This window comes from Ictalurus furcatus, chromosome 26 (assembly GCF_023375685.1).
Source record: "Ictalurus furcatus strain D&B chromosome 26, Billie_1.0, whole genome shotgun sequence".
Taxonomy (NCBI): domain Eukaryota; kingdom Metazoa; phylum Chordata; class Actinopteri; order Siluriformes; family Ictaluridae; genus Ictalurus; species Ictalurus furcatus.
Window position 1 is genome coordinate 55,001 of NC_071280.1, and position 24,243 is coordinate 79,243.

General features: G+C 40.4%; 4 protein-coding genes across 8 annotated transcripts in view; all 4 read right to left on the minus strand.

Moving 5' to 3' along the window:
• The window catches only part of eif3f (eukaryotic translation initiation factor 3, subunit F), an 8,656-nt gene extending 7,714 nt beyond the window's left edge, over positions 1 to 942 (minus strand). Inside the window, exons 1-2 of the mRNA XM_053615675.1 lie at positions 786 to 942; positions 501 to 571 (exon numbers count right to left, since the gene is read on the minus strand). Of these exons, the coding sequence (XP_053471650.1) occupies positions 501 to 571; positions 786 to 897 (183 nt within the window). The 5' untranslated portion in view covers positions 898 to 942. The remainder of the gene's footprint in view (positions 1 to 500; positions 572 to 785) is intronic.
• Positions 943 to 5,346: 4,404 nt separating this feature from the next.
• rbm46 (RNA binding motif protein 46) lies at positions 5,347 to 12,184 on the minus strand. Of its 4 annotated transcripts, XM_053616229.1 has the most exons (8): positions 11,542 to 12,184; positions 10,962 to 11,015; positions 10,591 to 10,653; positions 10,339 to 10,484; positions 8,940 to 9,277; positions 8,657 to 8,786; positions 6,690 to 7,508; positions 5,347 to 6,556 (listed from the first exon to the last, which is right to left on the minus strand). In XM_053616229.1, coding segments are annotated over exons 3-8 (1,629 nt in total). In that variant the 5' UTR covers positions 10,593 to 10,653; positions 10,962 to 11,015; positions 11,542 to 12,184; the 3' UTR covers positions 5,347 to 6,362. The 4 variants fall into 4 exon arrangements, with proteins under 4 accessions (XP_053472204.1, XP_053472207.1, XP_053472205.1 ...); XM_053616232.1 differs by lacking the exon at positions 10,591 to 10,653; XM_053616230.1 differs by lacking the exon at positions 10,591 to 10,653 and having other exon boundaries at positions 10,339 to 10,522.
• Positions 12,185 to 13,252: 1,068 nt separating this feature from the next.
• Positions 13,253 to 16,629, minus strand: lratb.2 (lecithin retinol acyltransferase b, tandem duplicate 2). The gene is made up of 2 exons (XM_053615681.1): positions 16,015 to 16,629; positions 13,253 to 13,613 (listed from the first exon to the last, which is right to left on the minus strand). The coding sequence occupies exons 1-2, from the start codon at positions 16,618 to 16,620 to the stop codon at positions 13,458 to 13,460; spliced, it is 762 nt and encodes a 253-aa protein (XP_053471656.1). The 5' UTR covers positions 16,621 to 16,629; the 3' UTR covers positions 13,253 to 13,457.
• Positions 16,630 to 17,828: 1,199 nt separating this feature from the next.
• LOC128602118 (lecithin retinol acyltransferase-like) lies at positions 17,829 to 24,214 on the minus strand. 2 transcript variants are annotated; one of them, XM_053615679.1, is made up of 3 exons: positions 23,820 to 24,214; positions 20,737 to 21,364; positions 17,829 to 17,981 (listed from the first exon to the last, which is right to left on the minus strand). In XM_053615679.1, exons 2-3 carry the CDS (start codon positions 21,289 to 21,291, stop codon positions 17,829 to 17,831), a joined length of 708 nt encoding a protein of 235 aa, XP_053471654.1. In that variant the 5' UTR covers positions 21,292 to 21,364; positions 23,820 to 24,214. The 2 variants fall into 2 exon arrangements, with proteins under 2 accessions (XP_053471654.1, XP_053471655.1); XM_053615680.1 differs by lacking the exon at positions 23,820 to 24,214 and having other exon boundaries at positions 20,737 to 21,385.
• Between the last annotated feature and the right edge of the window lie 29 nt (positions 24,215 to 24,243).

The window sequence follows — 24,243 nt, forward strand, 5'->3', positions numbered from 1 at the left end:
CAAGACTGACAAAACTGACTGTTTAAAAATAAACCTCAATGAGTTATAGTGAAAAAGGCCCCATCCAGCTTTTACACTCAGTTTCACAATAAACTCTTTAAACCATTTATCTGGAGTCCAATATTGTACTTACAATTACTGGCCAGTTTAATAGGTACACATACGTTTTACATTATACTGTAGGTGAACAATAGGTCTCTCTAAAATCTGCAGCACTCAGAGCACCGACCCGATATTATTTACAAACTGAATCATTCTCAGCACAACTAGAACACTGGTGTGTGTGTGTGTGTGTATGTTTCTGATCTAAGCACAGCAGGGAAACATTACATCTCTGTTTAAGACGGAGATGCTGTCTCTTAAATCCACCAGGAAAATGCCGTTTAAAACAAACGGTCCGTATTCACTGCACTGGTGCACTACTTCTGTAATATATAGCTCATCCTTCTGCACTGAGATGTAGAGCATTAGCCACGCTAGATAGAATATAATGTCCTTACCTCATCTTCAGATTCATTGTGCGGAACGGAGAAACAGTTGGTGACCTCTACAGAATGTTTATCTATCGTTCCTGTACACAGAAAAAATATAACTGTATATGACCTGTATCTACAGAAAATTATAACTGTATATGACCTGTATCTACAGAAACCACTCTACAATCCTTCAGTCACATGTCCATCTCAACAGGCACGCTCATGTAGCATTAGCTTCCAAAAACGAGTGTTCTACAACAATCATTTTACAGGTTATACAAAATTCAAATCCAGATTTAAAGATCTTACCTAATAATGTTCCAATCACACGACTTGCTCCCTCATTCCTGCGCTCGTAGGAGTCAGCGATTGAAGCGAGAACCACCGGGTGGATTTTCACTACAGGGCCGTGGACCGCCATCTTTACAAGAGGAAGTGAGAGCGTGAGTAAGAACCGTAGAAGAACTGCGTGACAAACACCGGGGGATTCTCCGCTTCTGCCCCCTAGTGGCCACTAACCGTTATAGCACGAATAGCACGAAGGCACAGAGAGAGAGAGAGAGAGAGAGAGAGAGAGAGAGAGAGAGACAGATAGAGAGAGACAGGGAGAGAGAGAGAGAGACAGACAGACAGACAGGGAGAGAGAGACAGAGAGAGAGAGAGAGAGAGAGAGAGACAGACAGACAGGGAGAGAGAGAGACTGGGAGAGAGAGACAGAGAGAGAGAGAGAGAGAGCCCATGACTCTGTATCTCCAACTACACTGTTATGAAGCATTACTCATGCACAAGGGAAGGGAACAGGAGATAGTTTGTGCTCCAAATACATAAAAAATGAGCAGATTTGAAAAAGCACATACACATTCACAAACCTCATGAATAAAAGCAGTTAATAATAAGCCTGAATTCAATTGTTAGTAAAACATCATGAAAAATCTAGGTTGAGGTTGTAATATTCCAGGTTTCTGGTTTTCAACAGTACTGTATGTAAATGTACATTATTTTTTGTAGAATGTATGTAAAGTAACGTGGGTAAGAAATAGTCTCACAGGATTCGGAATTCGGAATTCGATGGAGTAGGACGCGAAGTTGGAGGCTCCTGCTGATTTCGATTAAAATTGTAATTAATTAGCGCCTTTCGGTCATACAATATATTTTGACTTATTCTACTCTGTTTCCTTGTTTGCATTTTTAACTTTGTGGTACGTTAAAATGTCTGGAAAGAACACGAAAACCCGTGGTAGCATTCAGACACGACTGAGGCCAAGTGTGTGCGCCGCGAGTGAGTCCCTTTCTCCCCCTGAATCCACATCACTGAGCGGTGACCCTGACTTCTCCGAGCGGTGACCCTGACTTCGCCGCACTCAGGCTCGAGCTGCTGGCTTTACTGAGGAAGGACATCGCCGATATTTTTAAAAAGGAGCTCCAGAAGCTCCAGGAGACTCTCAGGGGTGCGCTGTCTACTATCCAGCTTGACCTGCAGGCCGTGAAAACACAGCTGGCTAGTGATAAAGTTTCTACTGAGGCTGCCATATCAACACTGAAAGGTACTGTTGGGGAAATGGAGCACACTCTCCGGTTGCACCGATGACATAGTTCACATGAAGACTACTATCGAGTCTCTCACTGCGACCGTGACTCAATTAGAGAATAAATGTGAGGATTTGGAGTCGAGGTCACGGCGCAATAACTTTAGGATAGTGGGAGTTCCAGAAGGCGCTGACACCTGTACAACTGCTGCTGTAGCGGCCTTGTTAAAAGAGGCGTCTGGTCTGGAGAAGGAGCCGGTTTTGGACCGGTCCCACCGACACTTCAGCCGTAGCCCAAGCCTGGTGAACAACTACGAGCTATTGTGTGCAGATTCCACTATCACAGTGACTGTGTTGATATTTTACGCCGTGCGAGAGAGCTCCAGCGGATTAAAGTGAGGGATTTGACCATCTCCGTTTTCCCTGACTACACAGCCAAGACCGCCCGGGCCCGGGCCGCGTTTAACGAGGTTCGGCGTCAACTTCGTGGTACTGAGGGCGCTCCCTATGGAATACTTCACCCAGCTCGGCTTCGCATTACATATAACGGTGTTCAGAAGGACTTTATTTCAGCGGAGGAAGCAGGAGAGTATATTAAACTCTTGATATCGGGGTGAACTGCATCACCTACACAGCGGAGTCTTTTTCGCTCTTCTTTTATTGTTATTTTTTGCACTCGGCCTTCCAGCTCTACAGAATTCGGATTCTTATTGAAGATATTGTCGTTGCATTACTTCACCTAGATTTTGTGGACTCACTCCTCTTAAAATTTACTTCTGTATTAATGTGCTTCTCTGTTTTGATGCTCTGACCGGGTTAGAGTTTCTGTTTATTTAATTGTATTAGTGTGATCTCCTCGGCTTTACGTGATACACTGTTATATTATTTGTTACAAGTCTTTAAAGGGTTAGGACATTATATTTATTATTGTGTGCAGACTGTTTATCAGTCTTGGTAATTTTGTTGGTTAGTCCAGTTTACTCTCCGAGTTGTTTTCACATTGTGGACAACGTTCGGTTTCTGTAGGATACACTGCTGTCTCATTTGTTTATGGAGACTTTGGGTGTGTGTGTGTTTGGAGGATTGTGAGAGTAAGCAGAACATGCCAGTGCTTTGAAGGATGTAATGTTATTTAATTGCGAATCTGTTTTTAGAGGATTTAACCCTAACATGGTGAACAAATTATATTATAGAATTCAGGAAGTTTTACTGGGGTTATCTCATACAGTGTAGCAAGTAATAATCTGGAAAGACCTTTGTAATATCACAGTCTAAAACTGGATTTAAAGAGAAGCAAATTAGTAAATGAATCACATGTAAATGAATCATACATAAATGTATCACTTGAATATGAATCTCATGAATATGAATCTCATGTAAATGAATCACATGTAAATGAACCATATGAAAATGAATAAATAAAGACAAGAAATAGTCTCACAGGAGAAAGTCTGCAGAAAACTGAGACAAACAACCCAGCAGATGATTTTCTAAAGAAAATCAGCGTGTTAAAAAGAACAGATATGTTTTAAATGCTAATAGTTCTCACACCAAATCGGTTTTGTAAATATAATGAAGCTTTAGTGCATTACAAGTCTGCAAGCCCTAAAATTCAGGATACTATAATATTTCCATCTTTAAAAGGAAATGTATCCCAAAGTATACTTTATATATTAATAAGACACATTCACAATCAAACCGTGTATGTGCGGTTTCAATACAGTGTGATAATGAGTCAGTCACCTCTGTGCAATAAATCAGACAGAGATGCGTCTGATGAGTCTGATGATTTAATTAACTGTCTGTGCTACATTTCCCTTTCCACTGCACAACTCATTTTCTTTCTTCTTTTTTTTTTTTAAAAAAAAACTGAGAATGTATTCAGTCTATTTCTGTACAACACTCTATTGTACTGCCACAAATGATAAATTATTTGACATTTGGAATGTGCTGAAAAAGAAAGAAAGCACTGGTGTACTGAGCAACCAAGGAAAACAGCAGCTGATGACAGAAACATTGTGAGAGCTGTGAAGAAAATCCCCAAAACAACACTCAGTGACATCACCAACAACGTCCACAGGGCAGGGGTGAAGGTCTCACCATCACGAATTGTTTTTTTATTTTATTTTTTTTTATAAATCTGGTCGGCACATCATTGCCTTTATTTAGACCCAAAATAGCCATTGAAAATTGGGCTTTATTTAGTTTACTTTGTAACGATCAGTTAGTAATGAAACACGACTCTGACCAGATAGTAATACATCAGGAACAGCTTCACCTTCAGGTGTCACACAATATCGAGTAAAAACAGAAAACATATCTGCAAGTTTATAGTGATTTACTGTAGTAGAATACTGCCCTCTACAGGCAGGATCTATGAAGTAAGGATTTACTAGCAATGACTTTATAACTGAAACGTTTTCGCTCCAAAATCAGCTTTATAAAACATAACTACTTTATGTGACAGTTAGAAATTTCTGGTGCTGATTTGAAAACGGTGTCTATTTTAATCAAATAATCAATATTCTACATCCTGTTTAAGACAGTCCTAAAGCCAGAAGACAGAAATGAAGCAGAACTAACAGGAAGCGGTCATCTGTTTATCGCTGGAGGACTGACGGAAGCTTCTCCATCCATATTCTCTTCTCCTGTCCAGGTAAACTATCTCTACCCACCCGGTTAAATTCAGAAAATATCTCCAGTAACGCAGAGTGTGTGGAACATCTACAGAGGAGCTTTAACCCTGAACACGTCCTGCTGTCTCATACTGAGTCCATGTCTTCACGTCTTTGTTTCCTGTCTCTTGTGCAACTTAATGAGATATTAAATCGAAATGATGGAATCATTACGTGTACAAGATGTAGGGGATTTAATCACACTTTCAATTCACTATTTTATGTTTTCTAATGAATAAAATAATAAATATATCAATAAAATAACGTTTGTGTTAATTCGATGAGCTCTCCTATAAGGAAAACATGTCCACAGTGAAGGATGATAATCTGACCCAGTGTTCATCTGCTACTTTACAGAGAAACTTTAACTTCATTCATCACCTGGTGCGCAAGTCAGTAGTTACGTCTGAGTACTGATGTGTGTAATTTCAGTATTAAATCCTCTCTGAGTGTTCAGTTCTACTCTGAATGTGACCCATAGTGCGTATTTCTGTCTTCACTCACTCAGTATTTATTTTATTTATTTATACTATAGTCAGGTACTGAATAACTCAGTACTTACTCCTTGTTTTGTGGTTACCGGTGTGTGTTTTTGTGCACTTCTGGTTTGGAATTTAAAACGTGTTTACCACAACCGAACCGTTTTGAAGGGAATTTCAGCAACACTCAGTATTTTCTTCTCTTTATTTTATTCAACAAGTTAACATGAGGTCAAACAGTTATAATGTCCTGCATGAACAGTAGAGATCTGCAGGACTGGAATCAACATTCTGCCTTAAATCACAATGCTAAACGTCCGCATCTTAATTCAACTGAAAACACAAGCTGTTCTGAAATAATGTTTATAAACAGGATCTCAAGAAACAGGAGATTTAAGTTCATATAAATGCGAGAGAACTAAACAAAATATCAAGCAAATATTATAATAATAAAAAACAACTGGATTTAATTCTATGACTCAGATATTCACTTTATTCAGCACGGCCGCTGTAGATACACAGCTGTGCACAATACACTGTGCAGGTCTTCACTCACTGGCATTCAATTACAATGAATTGTAAATAAAAAGAAATCATTTGTGTGGGAGGATGAAAAACAGCACACTGTTCTGCTAGGAGGAATAATTAACCCTCATTTCTTTTCCAGTTAATATTGGGAGCTAAAGAGTGTTTTTATGAAAGGTACATTTTGATGACATTTCTTGTGCAATTGATCCATCTTCCAGAAACACAGGTGACGTTATCTGTTTAAATGTAAAGAGTAGTAGAGATGTGTGTTAGATCCTTTGAGCATTTAAGTGTATTTTGTCTAAACGCTGAAGGAGAGGAAGAGGTTTTAATGCTACAGCAGGACGAGGGTTAGGGTTAGACGAGCCACAACTCAGTAACTCTCACTAGAAGACGACTCAGAAACCAGTGCTGTGATGTGAAGCTCTCGTACCCAGTAAAAACCGGCTGTGGATCAGATATTTATAATAACAATAATAATAATGTTTTTTCCAACTTGTTTTAGGTGTAAAAAGAGAAAGGCTTTTAGAAACACTGAAACAGAACAGAACGATCTGAGAATTCTACACACAAAAAAATGATTACTTACTGCAAAACATAAAAAACACAGCGTAAGTGACACGTCTGAGCACAACTGAACAATAACAACAACAGTTCTGCTCACACTGTGTGGCTCGGTCAGAAGGAGGACTGGGTGGGAATGTAGATCCGTGAGCCCCTGGTACTGGAGACGGACATCGGAGATGAGACGGGAGCCAAGGAGTACGCTGGGTACGGTACCGCTTGACACGCAAACGACAACAAACCTGTACCTGAGGATACTGCTGGAGGAGAGAAACGGCCAGGAGAACCTGGGCCAAATAATGTGAGATCTGTAGGATGAAACACACACACACACACACAGAGGACAATGTAGTATAGTCAGTGTACATACAATCCTTTTACAAATCACTTGTCACTCATAGAAACTGTTACGTTTGCACGTGACTACGTGAGCAAACTGACCGAGGTTCCAGAGCGCGTTGCAAGCGGCGAGCTCCTTGGCGTCCTCCAGAACAGTGCAGACTTTATCGGGCATGTAGCTGCTCTGCGTGCTGCTGATCACCACCTTATAGACCAGCAGCGCTCTTCCTTCATGGGCAGCGGTGGAGAAGGTCGCTGCAGTAGTGGTGTATAGGTAATACTCGGGCAGAGACCAGCCGTTCTTGTGGCAGTAATATTCCAGCAGAGACACAGCAGAGCTCAGATGACTCGGTTTCAGGCTCTGCAGACTGATCGGTACCAGACCGGACCCGGGCAGAAAGGGATACACGCACCGTTCTAACTCCACCGAATACGGGCTACTCGGATGAGGAGATAAACTGAGATCACGTGGAGAAAAACCGTCACCCATCCCTCCTGAGCCCACGCTGATCGGTGAGTCGTCTTTGCTTTGGAAGTTAGGGTCGCTGTAGTGCGCTGGTGCCGTTCCATTATGTCCAAAGCGGGTTCTGAATCTTCGACCCACGTCTTTGCTGACCGGCTTTGCGAGAGTGACTTCGATGGGAGAGCCGTCTATGAGTTTGCCGTTCATGTACTGCTGTGCGGCGAGCGCGTCTTCACGGCAGTAGAAGTGAATAAAGGCGTAGTCTGTCAGTTTCTTCACACGCTCCACAGAACCGGGCTTCAGACAGCTGAACTCTGAGTGAAGAGCCTCCTCACTCGTGTGCAGCATGAGATTACGCACGTACAGAACCCGAACACGCTGCATTGTCTCCTCGTCCACGTCCTTCTCTGGCTCCGCCCAGTCCACCTGAATAGTGTGACCCCACAACTGGAATGTTCCTATAGGAATAACGGAGCGATCAATACACTCTAAACATTTATTCATAACTAACACACTTTGATCATCAACACTAAACGCACTAACAATTTTTCACTACTAATAACTAATGCATTAAGTTATCCGTTTAAAATATATCCTATATACACATTACATATATATACAGTATATACACACACACACACACACACACACGTAAATATCCCACACAGTAATAAAGCACTGTATGTGTGCCAGTTTTATCAGGGACAGATTTATAATTTTTTAAACATTAGATATTAATACCATTTAAAAATCTCATTGTAACTGCCCCAAAGTACCAATTAACTGCAAGGAAGATGGCTTTTTTCCTGAAACTGCCTATTTTGTGTTTTCAGCCATTAATATCAATGTTGCCCACAATGCAAGTCAAGAAATGTTTTCCAGACATGACTGACACATGGTGGGAACCCAGCTCGGACCAACCCGGCTCGGATCAACCCGGTTCTATTGTTTCCTGTGTGAACAGAACAGTCGTGCTAAAGCAACACTTTTATAAAAAGTGGTCCAACACGGCACTAAAGATTCATTTTCTGCATCACATTCAGACTTGTTCTGTGCAAACCTGGAAGTTGATGAAGTGAAAGATCTCGATGATGATGGAGAAACGGCAGCAGTGCAGCTGGAATCTAATTTCGGTGTGTTAGCGTTATCAAATGGTTAAACATATTCATTCAATATATCCCAAATTTGAGTTTCTCCAAATTCCTACATGATACAAACAATCTGAAATGATATTTGGGTTCAGTTTGAAGAGCTCCTCCAAGAGCAGCAACAAGTTCTGTGCTAGCAACACTTTTATAAAAAAAATAAAATTGTTGTCCAGTGTTATAAGTGAAATTCAGATGAATTGGGAATGGCAGTCTAACAGATAGTTATTAATCCCTAACACTCCACACACTCCGTTACTCTGTGTAAGAATTATAGATTGACTTACAAACACAGAACTTGTAATTAAAGATGGACCATGATGTGTTCTTTTTGCATTCTTTAGCATAGAAAATAAGCAAAAAATTAAGCACTAAAAACTCTGGAAGTTGACGTCCTGGCACTGCTGAAAGTTTGTGCTGTGATAATGAAGGTTATTCACCTTCCTGTCCTTTATAAATACCTGGTATGAGCTTCCTGCGAGCCATGGCAGCAGCTTTGTGTGACTCGTACTCCACAAACGCAAAACCACGGTTCTTACTTTTGTCCATGGCACTGGGGTAAACGATAACATCCACCACTCCATCTGTTACCTGAACACACAATCAAAATGAACACAAATAAGACTCACCGTTCACTCAGGACTAAAGTAACGGCACCCTGTAAAAGGAGGAGGAGTTAGCGTGTGTCTGTAGCCGACACGCTGCAGTGTCTGAGCTGCATTACTGAGTAACCAAAACACAGACCTTCATCATCTCTTCTTGGATCTCCTCTTTCTTCCTGTCTTTAGGGATAGAGCCGATGAAGAGGCGACAGTTATCCAGACTCACACACACTCCGATGAACTTTCCTGGACGGATTTCGTAGTTGTCGAGGAGGGTAATGGCTAGCTGCGCTGCTTCTCGGGTGGTGTACATGACAAAGGCGTAGCCGCGGTTCTCACCACTGAACTCCATCATCAAGCGGAACTCGTAGATGTGGCCAGCGCGTTCGAACACGGGCACCAGCTTGTCCTCGTACATATCTCTGGGAATTTTCCCCACAAATACCTCACAGCCTCGGGGAGGAGGAGGGCCTTCCCAGCCTAGAGCACACACACAAGATCAGCATCCATCTCTAAGGAAAACACCGCACATCAAACCTGTCTCGTTATCCTACAGTTCTTCACCATTCCTGACATTTAACCGAAGAAAACATGCCTGTCTTAGGTCAGCTAGGATCACTACTTTATTTATAGAACATGAAATGTCAGAATAAAAGCAGAGAAGATTATTTATTTCTTTAGTCACATTTCCAGTGGGTCAGAAGTTTACATACACTTTGTTAGTATAAATAAAAATCTTAGTTTAAATTGTTTAGAAGCATTTGTGACCGAGCTGTAAAGGAGACCTATTATTTCCAAATTCACTTTTACATGGTGTGTGAAGTGTGTGTCGACAGTGTGTGTACACAACCACCCAATAACGGTAAAAATCCACACACTACGTTTTTATATTCCCCATAAATCATAAACAGTGTCTCAAAATGAGTCGATCGTGTTTTCTCTCCAACACGATGGAACAGGCCCCGCCCATGACTGGTGATGGGCTCTGCCCTATTAGCATAACTCCTCCCCTGAGTGAGAATAGTGACAGTCAATTAAAAGGGAAACAATTTGTAAACAATTGTTGGAAAAAAAATTACGTGGCACGCACAAAGTAGATTTCCTAAATGTCCTAAACAAAAGTATAGTTATCTGATATATAATCTGAGATTTAATGACTTCAACCTAAGCGTATGTAAATTTCTGGTTCAACTGCAGTATAGACTGTTAGCTACGACAGGTTCATATCAGCATGGACGCTGTACTATAAAGGGTTGTGCTTCCCAAAACAATTCCAATCCCTGTTCCTCTGGAATCCTAATCCTAATCTTAATCCTAATCCCAAAATCACACAACAGCACCTCAGTGTCTCTGCTCAGTGATGCTAATGAAACTCTTTATTAGTGTTTAATCTGCTCCTGCACTAAACACGTTAAACCGGTTCTGTCGATCCGAGCATGTTCCTCACTTTAACACACACACACACCCCAACGGAGAGATTTATTTTTAACATTTACTCATCTATAATATTATCCATTTTCTCAAAGCATTTAATTCTTTACCTGGAGGCGGACCCCCGAATTTCCTCTGTCCGTTTTCCTGCACCATACTGTATCCGGTCTTCTCCAACAGGGCCAGCAGAGCCAATTCATTATGGACCGACTGATCCTCAGCACACGACTCAACACCATCCTCACTCATCTCCACCCTACACAACACACGACACCACCCTCACTCATCTCCACCCTACACAACACACAACACCACCCTCACTCATCTCCACCCTACACAACACTACAGCAGTGTTTACTCACATTAACTACTGACAGTAGTGAAGTTGTGCTGTGAGGAAAATCTGAGTAACACGCTACGTTTTTCTGTAGAGACAGACAGATATTATCACACCTGAAATCCAGGTAATGAATGATAATTAATAGTAATAACAACAGGTCAGTTTTTCTCAGATGTAAGTGTTCTGCATTTTCTAAAACTGAGTCTGAGGAAGTTTACAGGTCCTGTACATGAGCTGCGTTTAACATTAACTTTATATAAAAAAAAAAAGGTGGAAGATGATAACAGAGAGGATCTAAACCCTGAGGACATGAAGAGCAGTCACACACAGTTAAGTTAGAAAGTGGATTTATAATTATTAAACATATGTATAAATTATTAAATAAATGTATACCTTGTTCAGAAGTTGAAATGGAGTTTATCACTGAATTTCTTTCCCTGTTTATAACTTAAGACAAGACATTACAGGTAGAATCAACAATTTTCAGATTTTTGTATAAAAGATTTTCTATAACACGTCTTAATCTGCAGCAAGAATACAAATATCAATACTGTACTGTAAACAACTGTTTATTTCACTGTTTATGTTTTTGTCCATCCTGATCTCAAACTCAAACCTAATTTACACTTTAAACCACAAATTTATTTCATTTATATCAAACTCACATTGTTTTTTTTTATTGAGAACCAAAAATCTGAGTTTATAAAAGAGCCACGTTCATTACATTTTACATTAAAGTTTACTTAAATGTTCATTTCATTACCATTTTAATTATAACGTTATATAAAGATTGGGCTTTTTATTATACAGTATGCAAATGTATACATATTTTATTACACTGAACTACAAGGCTCCAGTACAAGTTTTCTTGAATTTCCTCCTGATTTTCTCTAGGTTATCTTCTTTCACTGCAGTGAGGTGGAGAAAGAGTTAATAAAAGCAGAGATGATAAAGTTTATGGTGAATAAATTACCTGAGAGCTGCTCCTGTGTCGTCTGAGGTAAACAGCAATGCTAACTACTAGCTGTTAGCTTGGAAGCGGCTAGCCAGTTAGCTCGTGGTTAAAGTTAATTAGACAACTTAATTATCGAAACCGAAGTTATCACCGACAAACTTACCACAAAAATCTCAATTCTAAATAATTCCGAATGAACAGACAGTGAATTAACACTTCGGTGTATAAATTATTCATAAATGAGCTACGTGTTATACAGGATCACTGGAAAACCCCGTCTATACACGCATGGTTATCTGGGAGATTTATTCATCTAATCTAATATTAATCTAATATTCTCGATATTTTTAATCAATTAATGCGTTCAATAAAAGGAAGAAACATAAAACACAAAGTTTAAGCGGTGTAGAGTTAAAAGTGAATAAAAATCATTTTTGTTCCTGCAGTTTCTTATGAGCGCGAGACTGACAGAGAACCGGTGACGTTGGAGATAAACTCACACACTAGCGCACTACATAGTACAGATCAATATAGTAAAATACATAGTACACTACATAGTACAGATCAATATGGTACACTACATAGTACAGATCAATATAGCGCACTACATAGTACAGATCAATATAGCGCACTACATAGTACACTACATAGTACAGATCAATATAGCACACTACATAGTACACTACATAGTACACTACATAGTACAGATCAATATAGCGCACTACATAGTACAGATCAATATAGTACACTATCACGCGCTGGCTGTGCACTATACTACTATACTGCTGTATTACTGTACTTATTTCTGTAGGACTTTCAGAGTTTAGCGTTATATAAAAGTAGAAATAGAAATATTACAGCACTTTAATATTAACAGGTGGTTTTTCTGCCTTTATTATTCTGCTTTAAAACTCAACACCACTTTGCACTGAGAGGTCAAACTTTAAAAATCACTGATTTAAAATAATCTTTAATCTGGCATTTAATTGAAAGTACTTCCTCCGATTTATTTTTTGGATTTATAGTTTCAATTTATTTTTATTTAATGTTTCTAAAATCATTTACACGGTTAGGTGCAAAATCCATCTTTATATATAAAGAAATAAATGTTATTTATTCACACATTGATCTTATAATTTATTTCCAAACACATAAGGTTTTCTCAATGTACCATAAACACAGTAGCTATATAAAGAGTATAATATAAAGTGTGTTGGTTGAGACAGAGACAAAAGAAAAATCACCACAAATTAATATGAATACATTCATATTATTAATCTGTTCAGAAACATTGCATACATTCATTTACTTTATCCTGGTCAGTGTGGTGGTGGATTCGGAGTCTATCCCAGGAACTCTGGGTGTGAGGCAGGAATACTCCATGGATATGACTTCAATGTGTCACATACTCGCACGCACACACACGCACGCACACGCACGCACACACACACGCACACACACGCACACACACACGCACGCACACGCACGCACACGCACGCACACGCACACACACGCACACACACACATTCATTCATGCACACTTAATGGTAATGTATCGTAGCCAGTCCAGACGCTGCCATGCTTTTAGGAGGTGGGAGGAAGCCAGAGAACCCAGAGGAAACCCGCATGGACATGGGAAGAACCTGAGCTCTACATGGAACCAGGAACTGTGAGGAGAGAACGCTACTGTGCTGCCAAGTTTATTGTACATTATAAAAATAAATTATTTCAGATATTCTCACATAAGATTCAGTGTTCACACGTAATCTGGAACTTTCCACCAGCTTGATGTAGATTTTATTCTCTACACTAATGTATATCAGTAGTGAGATGAACACGGTGATAACTCCTAATCTACACGACAGTGTTCAGTAATAACAATGCAAAAAGTTACATGGAGACCAGTAAACCATGGTCTGTATTAACCTTTAGAGTCACGATGCCATCCATATGGTGAAGGGAATGATCAGCATGAGTAACACTCCACACACCGACACACTGCCCAGAAACACCGTAATGAACACACACATCACAAGACTCAGGAACGAGCTGGTCCTACTGAACACCATCTTCCTGACACTTTTACAGAACTGTGAGAAGAGAAGAGAAGAGAGGAGCAGGCATGATCAATAACTTTGAGACTTGGGACAAGATCATGTGTAAATAGAACATTACAGGAACAGTAAATGGATGAAGTCGTGTGTTTCAGGTTGCAGGGCTGCGGGCAGAAGAACGCTGGTGTGATGTAATGTACATTTAATTCATCTATACACTTAAGTCACTAAAAAGGAGTAATATTAAACATATTAAGGAAGCAGAAGAAGATTATAAAATTATATATCACTCAAATTCCCAGGATACTTTCTCAGAAAAAGTTGGTGAAGTGGACTGGGTTTTAATTTTGATTGAACACCAGATGGAGATAAAACACTTCTCTGGTGCTCTAAAGCGCAGCCGTGTGGCCCGTCATTATTTAGTTACTGTGGTGGAAATCACATCATCACACAATTTATTTATTTATCATTAAGTTCTTATAATTATTAATCTGTTTGACTGCTCACTGAAACGGAATGAGTTTAATCCAGACCTCAACAACGCCAAAGAAAAAGTCACCTATAAATAATATAAAGAACTTAATATCATGCAGTTTGAAAATGTGCAATTTTAACTTTGGTAAATTATGTGGGAGATGATGTGTCTTAACCTCAGCAGTAACGTGCTGTGTAACTGGAAAAATACATTTTCATCTTCTGAAATCTTTAAATTAACATTTTAACTGTTGTAATCATAAAGACTGTCCTGTTTCTCATCCCAGCATCTCTTATTCACATTCTTATTCTGCTCACAGTGAACATCCTGTACACAAAACTCAGTACTTTGTGTCTTTACACACACACACACACACACACACACACACACACACACACACACACACAGTACACCTGCACACTAATGATTCACTATCCGGTGTCACCCAGATGAGGACGGGTTCTCTTATGAGTCTGGTTCCTCTCAAGGTTTCTTCCTCATGTCATCTCAGGGAGTTTTTCCCTCACCACCGTCTCCTTTGGTTTGTTGATTAGGACATAAATTTACATCTGTAGATTTCTATAAAGCTGCTTTGGGACAATGTCTATTGTTAAAAGTGTTATATAAATGAAACTGAATTGAATTGAATATTTGAATCATATACAGAGCATAAAATCTCAACCTCAGTACAAGTTAAATAACCATCAATAAAGATACAATTATTAGCTAGCTAAATAAGATATTTTCATGTATCTAAGTAAAGTGTAACTACTTAAATGAAATATTGAGGCACATCTTGATATTTATATATTCAACATTAAAATATCTGAGAACATGTCATCACTCGGGTTCACAGACTTCACACACACACACACTTCCTCGTTCCAACTTCCTCACTGAACAAGTGGAGATTAAGTAATAAAGACTAATTTCCTGTCTTGCTGTTGTTACATTTCATAATACCCCATTTCTCCGGGACTTGTTTCAACATTTCTCATTTTAAAACCGTAGTACGATGAGCAGAACTCCAAGCCAAAGTTGACAGAGACGCTTCCACTACCAAATCCAGTCCTGCTTGGTACCAATCTGTACACCGGAATATCTTTCAAATATACTTCAAACAGGAAGATATATATTAAAGACATTTCAGACATTTGACCTTGACAAAATATAATCAGTGCACCTGCAGGTTACAGTGATAATTCCATATAAATCCTACAAACATTCCATCATGTGTCTCAGACGGACAGACGCACGGACAAAACAATAACGTTATAGGCAAAATACGTAAATGTCTCGTGTCTAAGGTCAGTGTTAAGGTAGAGGAGGTAAATACTTTTGCATCGTTCCAAATACGGCATATTCCTCTGTGCTGGATAAGCGTTCAGTGTTTTAGAGTCAGACGTTTACGCCTCAGACAGCAGATGGGTCGACAGAATGCTGTGACCCAGTATGTATTCTGTGGAATATAAGATTCCAAGTACAGATTTAAAGGAATACTTTTCTGCTTCTACTGCAAAACAACAAACATCCCAACATTTCTAAACTGAAACTTCTACTGAACCATTTTGTAAAACAAACAAACAAAAAAAACCCCACAATGTTTAAAATTATATATATATATATATATATATATATATGTATATATATATATGGTCATATATAAAAATGTAAAATGACATTACTGTGGGTTTATGTTCATGACTGCATGAAGGAAGACTGAGGTTCTCACACAGAGTTTGGCTGCTCTAGTTTGATTTAGTTTTAAGTTTTTATCCAAAACTACAAAATGTCAGTCCACAGATTCCACGGTCCCACACATGCATACGAAAATACAGTTCAACATGTAAAGTCCTGAAATTGCACAAATGGACTCAAGTAAACACGTGTGAAAATATAACGGCGAGTCCAGTATGAAGTGGCCATGCGAGAGTAGGACACAGCGGGAGAAGTTTTTCAGACTGTATGTTGAGTTGTGAGATGTTGTACCTGGTAGGTCTGAAAGCTCATGCTGGTTCCGTATCTGCAGAACATGACGTAATGTTCACAGTTGAACCACAGCAGACTGTAATCCACGGATCCCGTCAGCTTCTCCGCTCGCCTGGCCACCTCTTCACCGTGGAGCGGCGGCCGACTGCACACCCTGTCCATGCTGTTCACCAGAATCTCAGCTCCGTACGCAAAGTCCTCCACAGAGTCCACTCGAACGCTGGCCTTCTTCATGATCGCACCCAGGATCAGCCGGTTGTTGGTCACCATCGCGGAGATGGCGCTTTTATCAGATGAGATAACGGGCAGGATGTCAGGAATGAGGTGAGCCACACGGTTGTTGCCCAGGTAGATCCCAAAATGTGTGAAGAGCGTTCGTGGAACCTCTAGGAGATCCCCGCGCTTAAACATGGAGATGTCATATGTGCCTGCTTTCAGCTTCTTTTTGTCCTCGTCCGGGATCAGTGCTGTGAAAAAGGTGCTGAGGAACCGCAGGAGAAACATCGTCGGAGAGATGAGTTGCGTTTCGGAAAGGCTCGGGAAGGTTTTATCCTCCGTGTGGAGGCTGAGGAGGGGCATGAGGATTACAGACCTGGACCTATTCTCGTACGGATTTATAGAGAAGAATGTCACATGTTCAGTGAAACACAATACACAATGGGTTACTCAACTTCAGCTTCACTCCTCGCTAAAGCGGACAAAAAAGTGGCAAAATGCAAAAAAACAGAATTCATACGTTTCTATTTTTGTTTGAGGTCAGGTCAGCATGGGGCTATTGTGAGCTTTTAATGATCTCAGATCCTTTAATAAATCTAAAAATGTCCTGTTACACAACTTTATGATGAGAACTCTATTACACAACTCTATTACTCTTTCTAAATCTCTAGTTGTAATTAATATGCACAGTATTCCAGAACAGATTAAAATGATTTATTAAAATACTAACATTAGGTTCTGTTCTGTCTACTGTGTAGATTTGGGGTGCTCTGGGTAAACTGGGTAAACTGGGTAAACTGTCACTGTGGCTGGAAAGTCAAAGTTTTGTAGTTGAATTAAATTCTAACTGAAATTGTGTTGAATTAAATCTGTGCTCGTTTGCTTTTCCCAGATGTGTTTCAACTTTTTAAAAAAAATGTTTTTATCTGAATGTGAAATAAACTGTGCCACGAAAACCAAGATTAGAATTTTCCTGCACCTGATTATTATAAATCTGACGTTTATAATGACTGAATGTAAAGGCATGATCACACGGGAGTGAATCTGATGAGTTTTATTCTCTAACTTATTTGTAGATAACAGTATCTTACCGAAGACTTTTATTTTGTTACTCTTGATTGTTTTTTTCTTACTGTAAACAATGTAAAGTGTGAATTTCCCTCTGGGATTGATAAAGTGATTTATCTATCTAATGATACGAGACCAAGAATCTGTTTTAAACATTTATTAACATTCACTGAGTAGAGTACAAAAACATACGTGATTAACATCCATCCATTTTCCATACCACTTATCCTACACAGGGTCGCGCGGAGCCTGGAGCCTGTCCCGGGGAGCTCGGGGCACAGGGCGGGGTACACCACGGACAGGGGAGCAACCCATCACAGGGCACACGTGATTAACATAAAACTGTTAAACTTCAATAAACATAAAAACATTAGAGCCACTGTTAGTACAGTTTAGTGATATCTCACTACAACACACACACACACACACACACGTAGACAAACCTGTGTTAAACTGAACACAGATGTAATGAAGCATGATGTAGACACCATGATAAAAGTCTTTTATCCGACCATCCAGAGGATGAAGGAGACGAGAAGGACAGGAAGTGCTGTGCATGCGGATAATCCCAGGAACAATATGAGAAATATCCCAGTGACTGAAGTGACCAGGACACTCCTCTGATCCCGGAGAACAGATTTCAGGCACTCACAAAACTGTAGAGGAGGAGGAGTACGCTGTTAGCCCAGATTTCATATCGAATTAACAATTTCATTACAACATACTTTCATTATTTAAGTTTGAGTGCATTACTATAAAATGTAAGTAGATTCTACTAATTTGTAGACATATTTCACTGTGTGAATAATTTTAAGTTAAATGGATTAAAATGATGAAGGTTTTGTCCTGGCCACGCCTCCCCACTGGTCAGCTGTTGCAGAGTCAGGGGAAGATATTTTCTCTCGTGGTTGCGAGTGAATTCGAGGACGTGTTGATGAGCGGGTAGAAAGTGTGTTTTAGTCAGTGTTTATTGTTTCTATTTTCCATTGACAGGCTGTTTGTGAGTAATAAAAAATATAGTTTGAAAGAATTTCGGGTGTTTTCTCCCGCTTGAGCTTGAACCAGGCACGTTCAGGGGACATTTTTTCGTCTGTTCATTTTTAACAGTGAAAAACATTGTTTTAAACACTTTTGGACATTTTCTCCCGCTTGAGCCCCTACCCAGTGAGTTCAGCGGACTTTTTTCGTCAATCTGTTTCTTTCTCTGCTGGGATGTAAGTGACACGGACTCGTACAGTCAAGCTCCAGTGGGGATCCTCTGCTTCAATCAGAAAGTCCTCAGCTAAACCCATTCAAAGCGAGCATGGTCTTGAAGGGAGTGTGGTGATGGATGAACTGGCCGACCTGCCTCAAGCCTTCTGTGTTCTTTTCGGACTGATGTATGCCCTGTACCTGGACTGTCCTAAGTGTACGAAAAACAGTTTCCACTTTATTCAGCAGGTAATGCTCAGCCTGGGAGGTAAGCTGCTCCCAAAATTCAGTCTTTGAAAAATGAGCTAACAGTAAAACGGGCCTCCGGATTGTTCTACTACTGTTCCACTAGCAAGTGGCTCATTTATAATGTTGAATGCATCTTTATCATATTGGCACTGACTGATTTTGTGGTTTGATTCAATTCTTATTTGCAATGTTCCTATTTTATAGAAATTAGAAATGTATTTAATTTATATATAAAGTGGTACAATACTGATGTCTAGTGAACATTTCATGTGAACAGCCTCATTGGAAATATATTTACTGAAACAAAGGTTGATGTGTCCAATACTTATTTCCCTCACTGTGTGTGTGTGTGTGTGTGTGTGTGTGTGTGTGTGTATTATATTATATATATAATTTTTTTCAGCGACAATACCAAAAAGAGAAACTTTGTAACGTTGCACTTTTAGAATAAAATGTTTACGGACCAGTTTCCTCACACTGAGAGTTCAGAAGACCTATCTGATCTTTAGGAAGGAAAATTTGGTAAATAATTTCACAGAATTTTCTTGACTGTGTGTGTTGTATTTTTAAATGAAAATATTTCAGTTGAAATAAAACTTTTTTTTTTTACTTTTGGTATTTGCTTGCTTTTTTATATAATTAAATGAATTTAAAGTTTACTTCATTTAACTTAAGAAAGTAAGCTGAGTAATTGGACAGAGCAATTGATATTACGAATGATTTAGAGTTAAATCAACATGGAATTTAGTGCACTGAACTTAAAATAATTGTTGGAAGGGCTGGAATGTTTAAGTTAAGTTCACTTAAGTTATCGAGTAAACATTACTAAATTTTTTTAAGGCAACCACCCTCCTCAAATTTTTAAGTGAGATCAACTGATCTGTGTTTACAGGTCAGCGTGTTACAGGACTGAGTTTAGATTCGTCTCTAACTCACCAGCACACACTCACTGAAACTGCAGTGCTTATTTTACATTCCACAATGATCCGATTTTCCCAGAAATGTGATTCCAATGATGGGAAAACAGTAACTGCTTTAAACAGAAGGGGTTTCTGTGGATTTCTGCTCATGGAGATTTTTTTTTTTATAATGATTTTAAGTAAAATACTACAAGGAAACAGGGTTCTGACTGATTTCTGATATTGTTCTGAATAATCTGGTCACTGCTGAGAAACCAGGTTCAGGGTGTAAATACTTTCCTCCCCAAGTCAGTAGGTCTGTCTCCAATAACACCTTCTGTATTTCACCTGATATATTTCCAACATAAAAACAACGCGAAGTAGAGCTCTATAATAAACCCTGAGCGTTTACCCGGAGTCGTACTAAGCTCGTGTTCGTGTTGTGTGTAAGAGGTATTTAATGCAGTTTGGAAGGGAAATGTTCTCCAGTCCGAGTAAATCAAGAGGATTTTAAACTTTATTTTTAGAGATATTTCTCTCTGAGACGCTTCATGGAGTCCAGCTGGTTTAAATCAGTCCATTACTAACTGCAACTAGAAAACCAGAACCCGCAGGTTCTTACTGAAATCACACTCAGACAGTACTGAACAGTACCGTTCCTCACTGGGGTTCCTGCATCTTTTACACGGAGTGAGGAGGCATTTACTTTAAATCATTTACATGCATAATTACACATCAAGGACCTGTGATGATAATGTAGAGGTTCCTGGTAAAATCTATACACTAAAGGTACTAAAAGGTGTACCCTTGGAGGTTCCACCCCAGTGACAAGGGTTCTTTTTGGAACTACTGATTTTGAATAAATATAAATGGTTCCAAAAGAGTTGTCATGGAAGTAAAATCAATGGTTCTAACCCTAGAGTCTCAGAAAAAAAGTACCAAAGATGTACTTGAAGGTTCCACCTCAGTGACAAGGGTACCGTTTCTACAGAGCTTTAGGAACCAGTGAAGGGTTCCGCCAGTGAGGGAGTCTGAGGTGAAATGTTTGGAGTGGAATGTTGGTGTCCGGTACCTTGTCGGTCTGCAGGCTGATCCCGGTACCGTATCGGCAGAACGTGACGAAGTGCTCACAGTTGTTCCACAGGAGGCTGTAGCGAACAGCGCCGATCAGTTTTTCCGCCGTGCGCGCGACCTCCTCGTTAGGCGCGGGCTGCACACCGAGCACACCGTCCATGGCGTTGATGAGCAGCACGCGCGCCCCGTACACGAAGTCCTCGAGCGTGTCGACGCGCACGGCGGCTCTGCGGCACAGCACTCCCAGCAGTAGCCGCTTGTTGCTCACTACGGCGCGGACGCGGAGCTCATCGCGCGTGAGAAGCGGAAGGATGTCGGGGATGAGGTGCGCCACCTTCCCGTCGCCCAAGTAGATCCCGAAGTGCACGAACAGCGTGCGGGGAACCTCGAGCAGATCTCCGCGCTCGAGCTGCGCTGTGACTTCCGCTCCCGCGCGCTCCGTCCTCTCCGCGCGCCTCGGCTTGTCGGCTCTCGATGCCACGACGCTGAAAAAGTCCCGGTGCGCAAACAAGAACATTTTCTGCAACAGCAGCAGCAGCGAGTCCAACATCATGCCCGAGTCTCCGCTCCTCTCCAAAGAGGAAGTAGCGCGCGCTCTGCGGGTCTCCTCGCAGTGACGTCAGAATCTGGAGGAATTTGAGTTACCGAGTTCAGAAAGAAAACTTTCACACGTTAACACAAACACTGAAGACTTTTCTATTAAACACACTGCCGAGGAACAGAGGGTTCAACAAACAAAAAAACCCCAAAACAATCAGTCTTCACAGCGCATTTCCGGTTTTATTACCAGCGTTTTTATTGGAACTCAAACCGGAGAAAGTGAAGAACATGCAAATGAGGCTTCATTCCGACAAGTTTTTCTGTTTTATTAACTGATGAGGGAACGACTGTTTATAGCTGCTGTGTGTGTGTGTGTGTGTGTGTGTGTGTGTGTGACTTGAAAAAAGTGAAATGGCAGATATATTCACATCCACTTCTCTTAGCTTCATTAAAAATCCATCACACTCCATCACAATCCATCACACCCCATCATATTCCATCACACTCCATCACATTCCATCACACTCCATCACAGTCCATCACACCCCATCATATTCCATCACACTCCATTTCCTACATTTTGTAAGTGTGTAGTTTAAATCCACATTCCGTGAGGATAAAATAAAATGAGCATCACAGTGAATCTGAGTTTAATCTGCACGTGTGGCTCTCCTCCCCCTGTGTGACTGCACACAGGAAGATACACTCATTCACAGAAATATCACTTTTAAATAATTCATTATAGGTCATGTACTGCATAATGAAGGTTTTAAAATAAATCATGTAAATATATTATATATAACCTCTCTGTAGAATATTACTGCACCACAGAAGCACAGACTGAAGCCCAGTAACTGCAGTCCAGCTCACAGACTAAACCACTTCCTGTCCGATCAGCAGTCCGTGTGAAAGTTACACATCATCAGTAACACGTACAGAATAAATCATTTGGTGGTGTGCAGTTATCGGAAAATAATCAACAGCGTGGTGTGACTGAGTTACTGTTTCCTCCCTGAAGCTGATTATTTTCCCATAACAGGACACCTCCAAGTGTTTTATTCCTCTTACACCACAGCGTTCGCAGATCATTATTTTATTTATTACTGAATGAAATATACTTTATACTTTCTCTTTCTTCTCTCATTCTCTCTTTCTTCTCTCTTTATTCTTTATTCTCTTTATTCTTTCTTTATTTTCTCTCTTTATTCAAGTTAATTTGATGAAAAGTGAGAAACCATAAAGAAGTATAAACTCTTCTGTCCTGAAGATGTGGGAAAACGTAAAGTTACAGCTTTACCTCTGACACTGGAGACTCCTTCCATAAATGATAAACAAACATCTCCTTACGCAAAACTTCACATATCAATAATTACACAGATTTTTAATCCCTTTATAAACCAGAGCGTCGGCTCTACGCGTCCCTGTGAACGAGCCGTTACCATAGAAACGATAACGTATCGGAACAAGCGTGTTAATGTAAACCTGCGCTACTGTTGTAGAAAACTAATCAACACCTTCTGACCAATCACAGTCCAGAATTGAACAGCAGGAGGGTGTAATGGGTTTACAGTCTGATCTTAAAGAATCATTCAGCTTGAAAAAGAAGTTCCGCAAATATCAACAATTATTTCAAATAATTCTCTTTAGCTTCACCACTTTCCGATCTTACACATTCGAAAACACTCTGCCAGTGTGTGTGTGTGTGTGTGTGTGTGTGTGTGTGTGTGTGTGTGTGAAAGCTGAGGATATGTTGTTAACTGAACTAGCCTCTATAGAATGAAGTAGTTTTCCATATGGCTTGAATTACCCAGCATCCCCCACTGCTAAAGTCAGCCAGCTCTCTGTAAAAAAAACCCACGAGATGGCTGTCAGGAGAAAAGTATATTGTTAGCAGAAGATAAATTTCACTTTGTTTGTGCCTAAGCTGGTTAAAGCGGTGATATTCTGCAGCTCCTCCCCCACCTCCACCGTGTCCGAGCCTGGAGTGAGGAGTGGCAGAGCGAGAAATCAGTCCTGTGTTCGGCGTAACAAAGACGCCCCAGTGAGGGTTACAGCGGCTTCTTTACAGGGGTTTAGTGCTGGACCCTCGGGGTGGAGCACCACACAGAGCTCTGAAAGACGGCCGGTGATAAATTACAGGTTATTTGTCTTAGTTTCTTCTCATCTGTCAGGGAGCCAGTGTTCGTGTGGATCAGCTCAACAAGGCGTTGTGATGAATGTGTGAGTTTGAAAGATGAATTCTATTGGAGTGTGTGAACACGTGATGCATTAAAATGAGGCCAAGACACCGTACACACACTACCCAACACCGAGTCTGGCCTCAGACAGCTGATAAACGACTTATTCATGTGTGCAACAGTTAAAGGTCGAGAACACACACACACACACACACACACACACACACACACACACACACACACTCTCTCTCTCTCTCTCTCTCTCTCTCTCTCTCTCTCTCAGTGCTCCCTTACTTCCTGTGTGAACAGCTAGAAGATAAGCTAAGAAGACTAAACTTCAAAAGCTTTATGGCTTTAGCATCACCTCTGGTGCAGGAGCAGAGCTCAGTGTCTGCTACAGGAAGTCGTCTGCTTCAGCATCCTCAGAAATCTGCTAATGGAAACCGAATACACTCCGATAACACCTCCTACTCTTCAGAAGAAAAAAATCACAGCTAGCCAATCTCATGTCCTGAACACAGCGGTGGTTTAAACTTTCAAACAAAAACAAACCCCCAAAGAGCCATCTGAGTGTGTGTGCGCACGCAAGTGTGTGTGTGTGTGTGTGTGTGCGCGTGCGTGTGTGCGTGTGTGTGTGTGTGTGTGCGCGCGTGTGTGCTCATGTGTGTATGTGTGTGCACGTAGGGGGAAAAAGTAGTAATCATTTCCAGACATGTTGGCCTCAAAATCCAGACGAATCAAAGCAATCCGTAACGGGGGTTTCCGGTTCTTACAGATCAGACAGAGAG

What these genes read in the sequence shown, in the direction of transcription:
- rbm46 (XM_053616229.1), bottom strand. An exon ending in TCCAAGAAGAGATGATGAAG is followed by an intron (nt 8,787 to 8,939) that starts GTCTGTGTTTTG and finishes TTGTGTGTTCAG; the next exon opens with GTAACAGATGGAGTGGTGGA. An exon ending in CAACGCGCTCTGGAACCTCG is followed by an intron (nt 6,557 to 6,689) that starts GTCAGTTTGCTC and finishes TTCATCCTACAG; the next exon opens with ATCTCACATTATTTGGCCCA.
- lratb.2 (XM_053615681.1), bottom strand. Translation starts at nt 16,620, where the DNA reads ATGCCCCTCCTCAGCCTCCACACGGAGGATAAAACCTTCCCGAGCCTT. An exon ending in ATCTCACAACTCAACATACA is followed by an intron (nt 13,614 to 16,014) that starts GTCTGAAAAACT and finishes CTCTTCTCACAG; the next exon opens with TTCTGTAAAAGTGTCAGGAA.
- LOC128602118 (XM_053615679.1), bottom strand. Translation starts at nt 21,291, where the DNA reads ATGATGTTGGACTCGCTGCTGCTGCTGTTGCAGAAAATGTTCTTGTTT. An exon ending in TCAGCCTGCAGACCGACAAG is followed by an intron (nt 17,982 to 20,736) that starts GTACCGGACACC and finishes CCTCCTCTACAG; the next exon opens with TTTTGTGAGTGCCTGAAATC.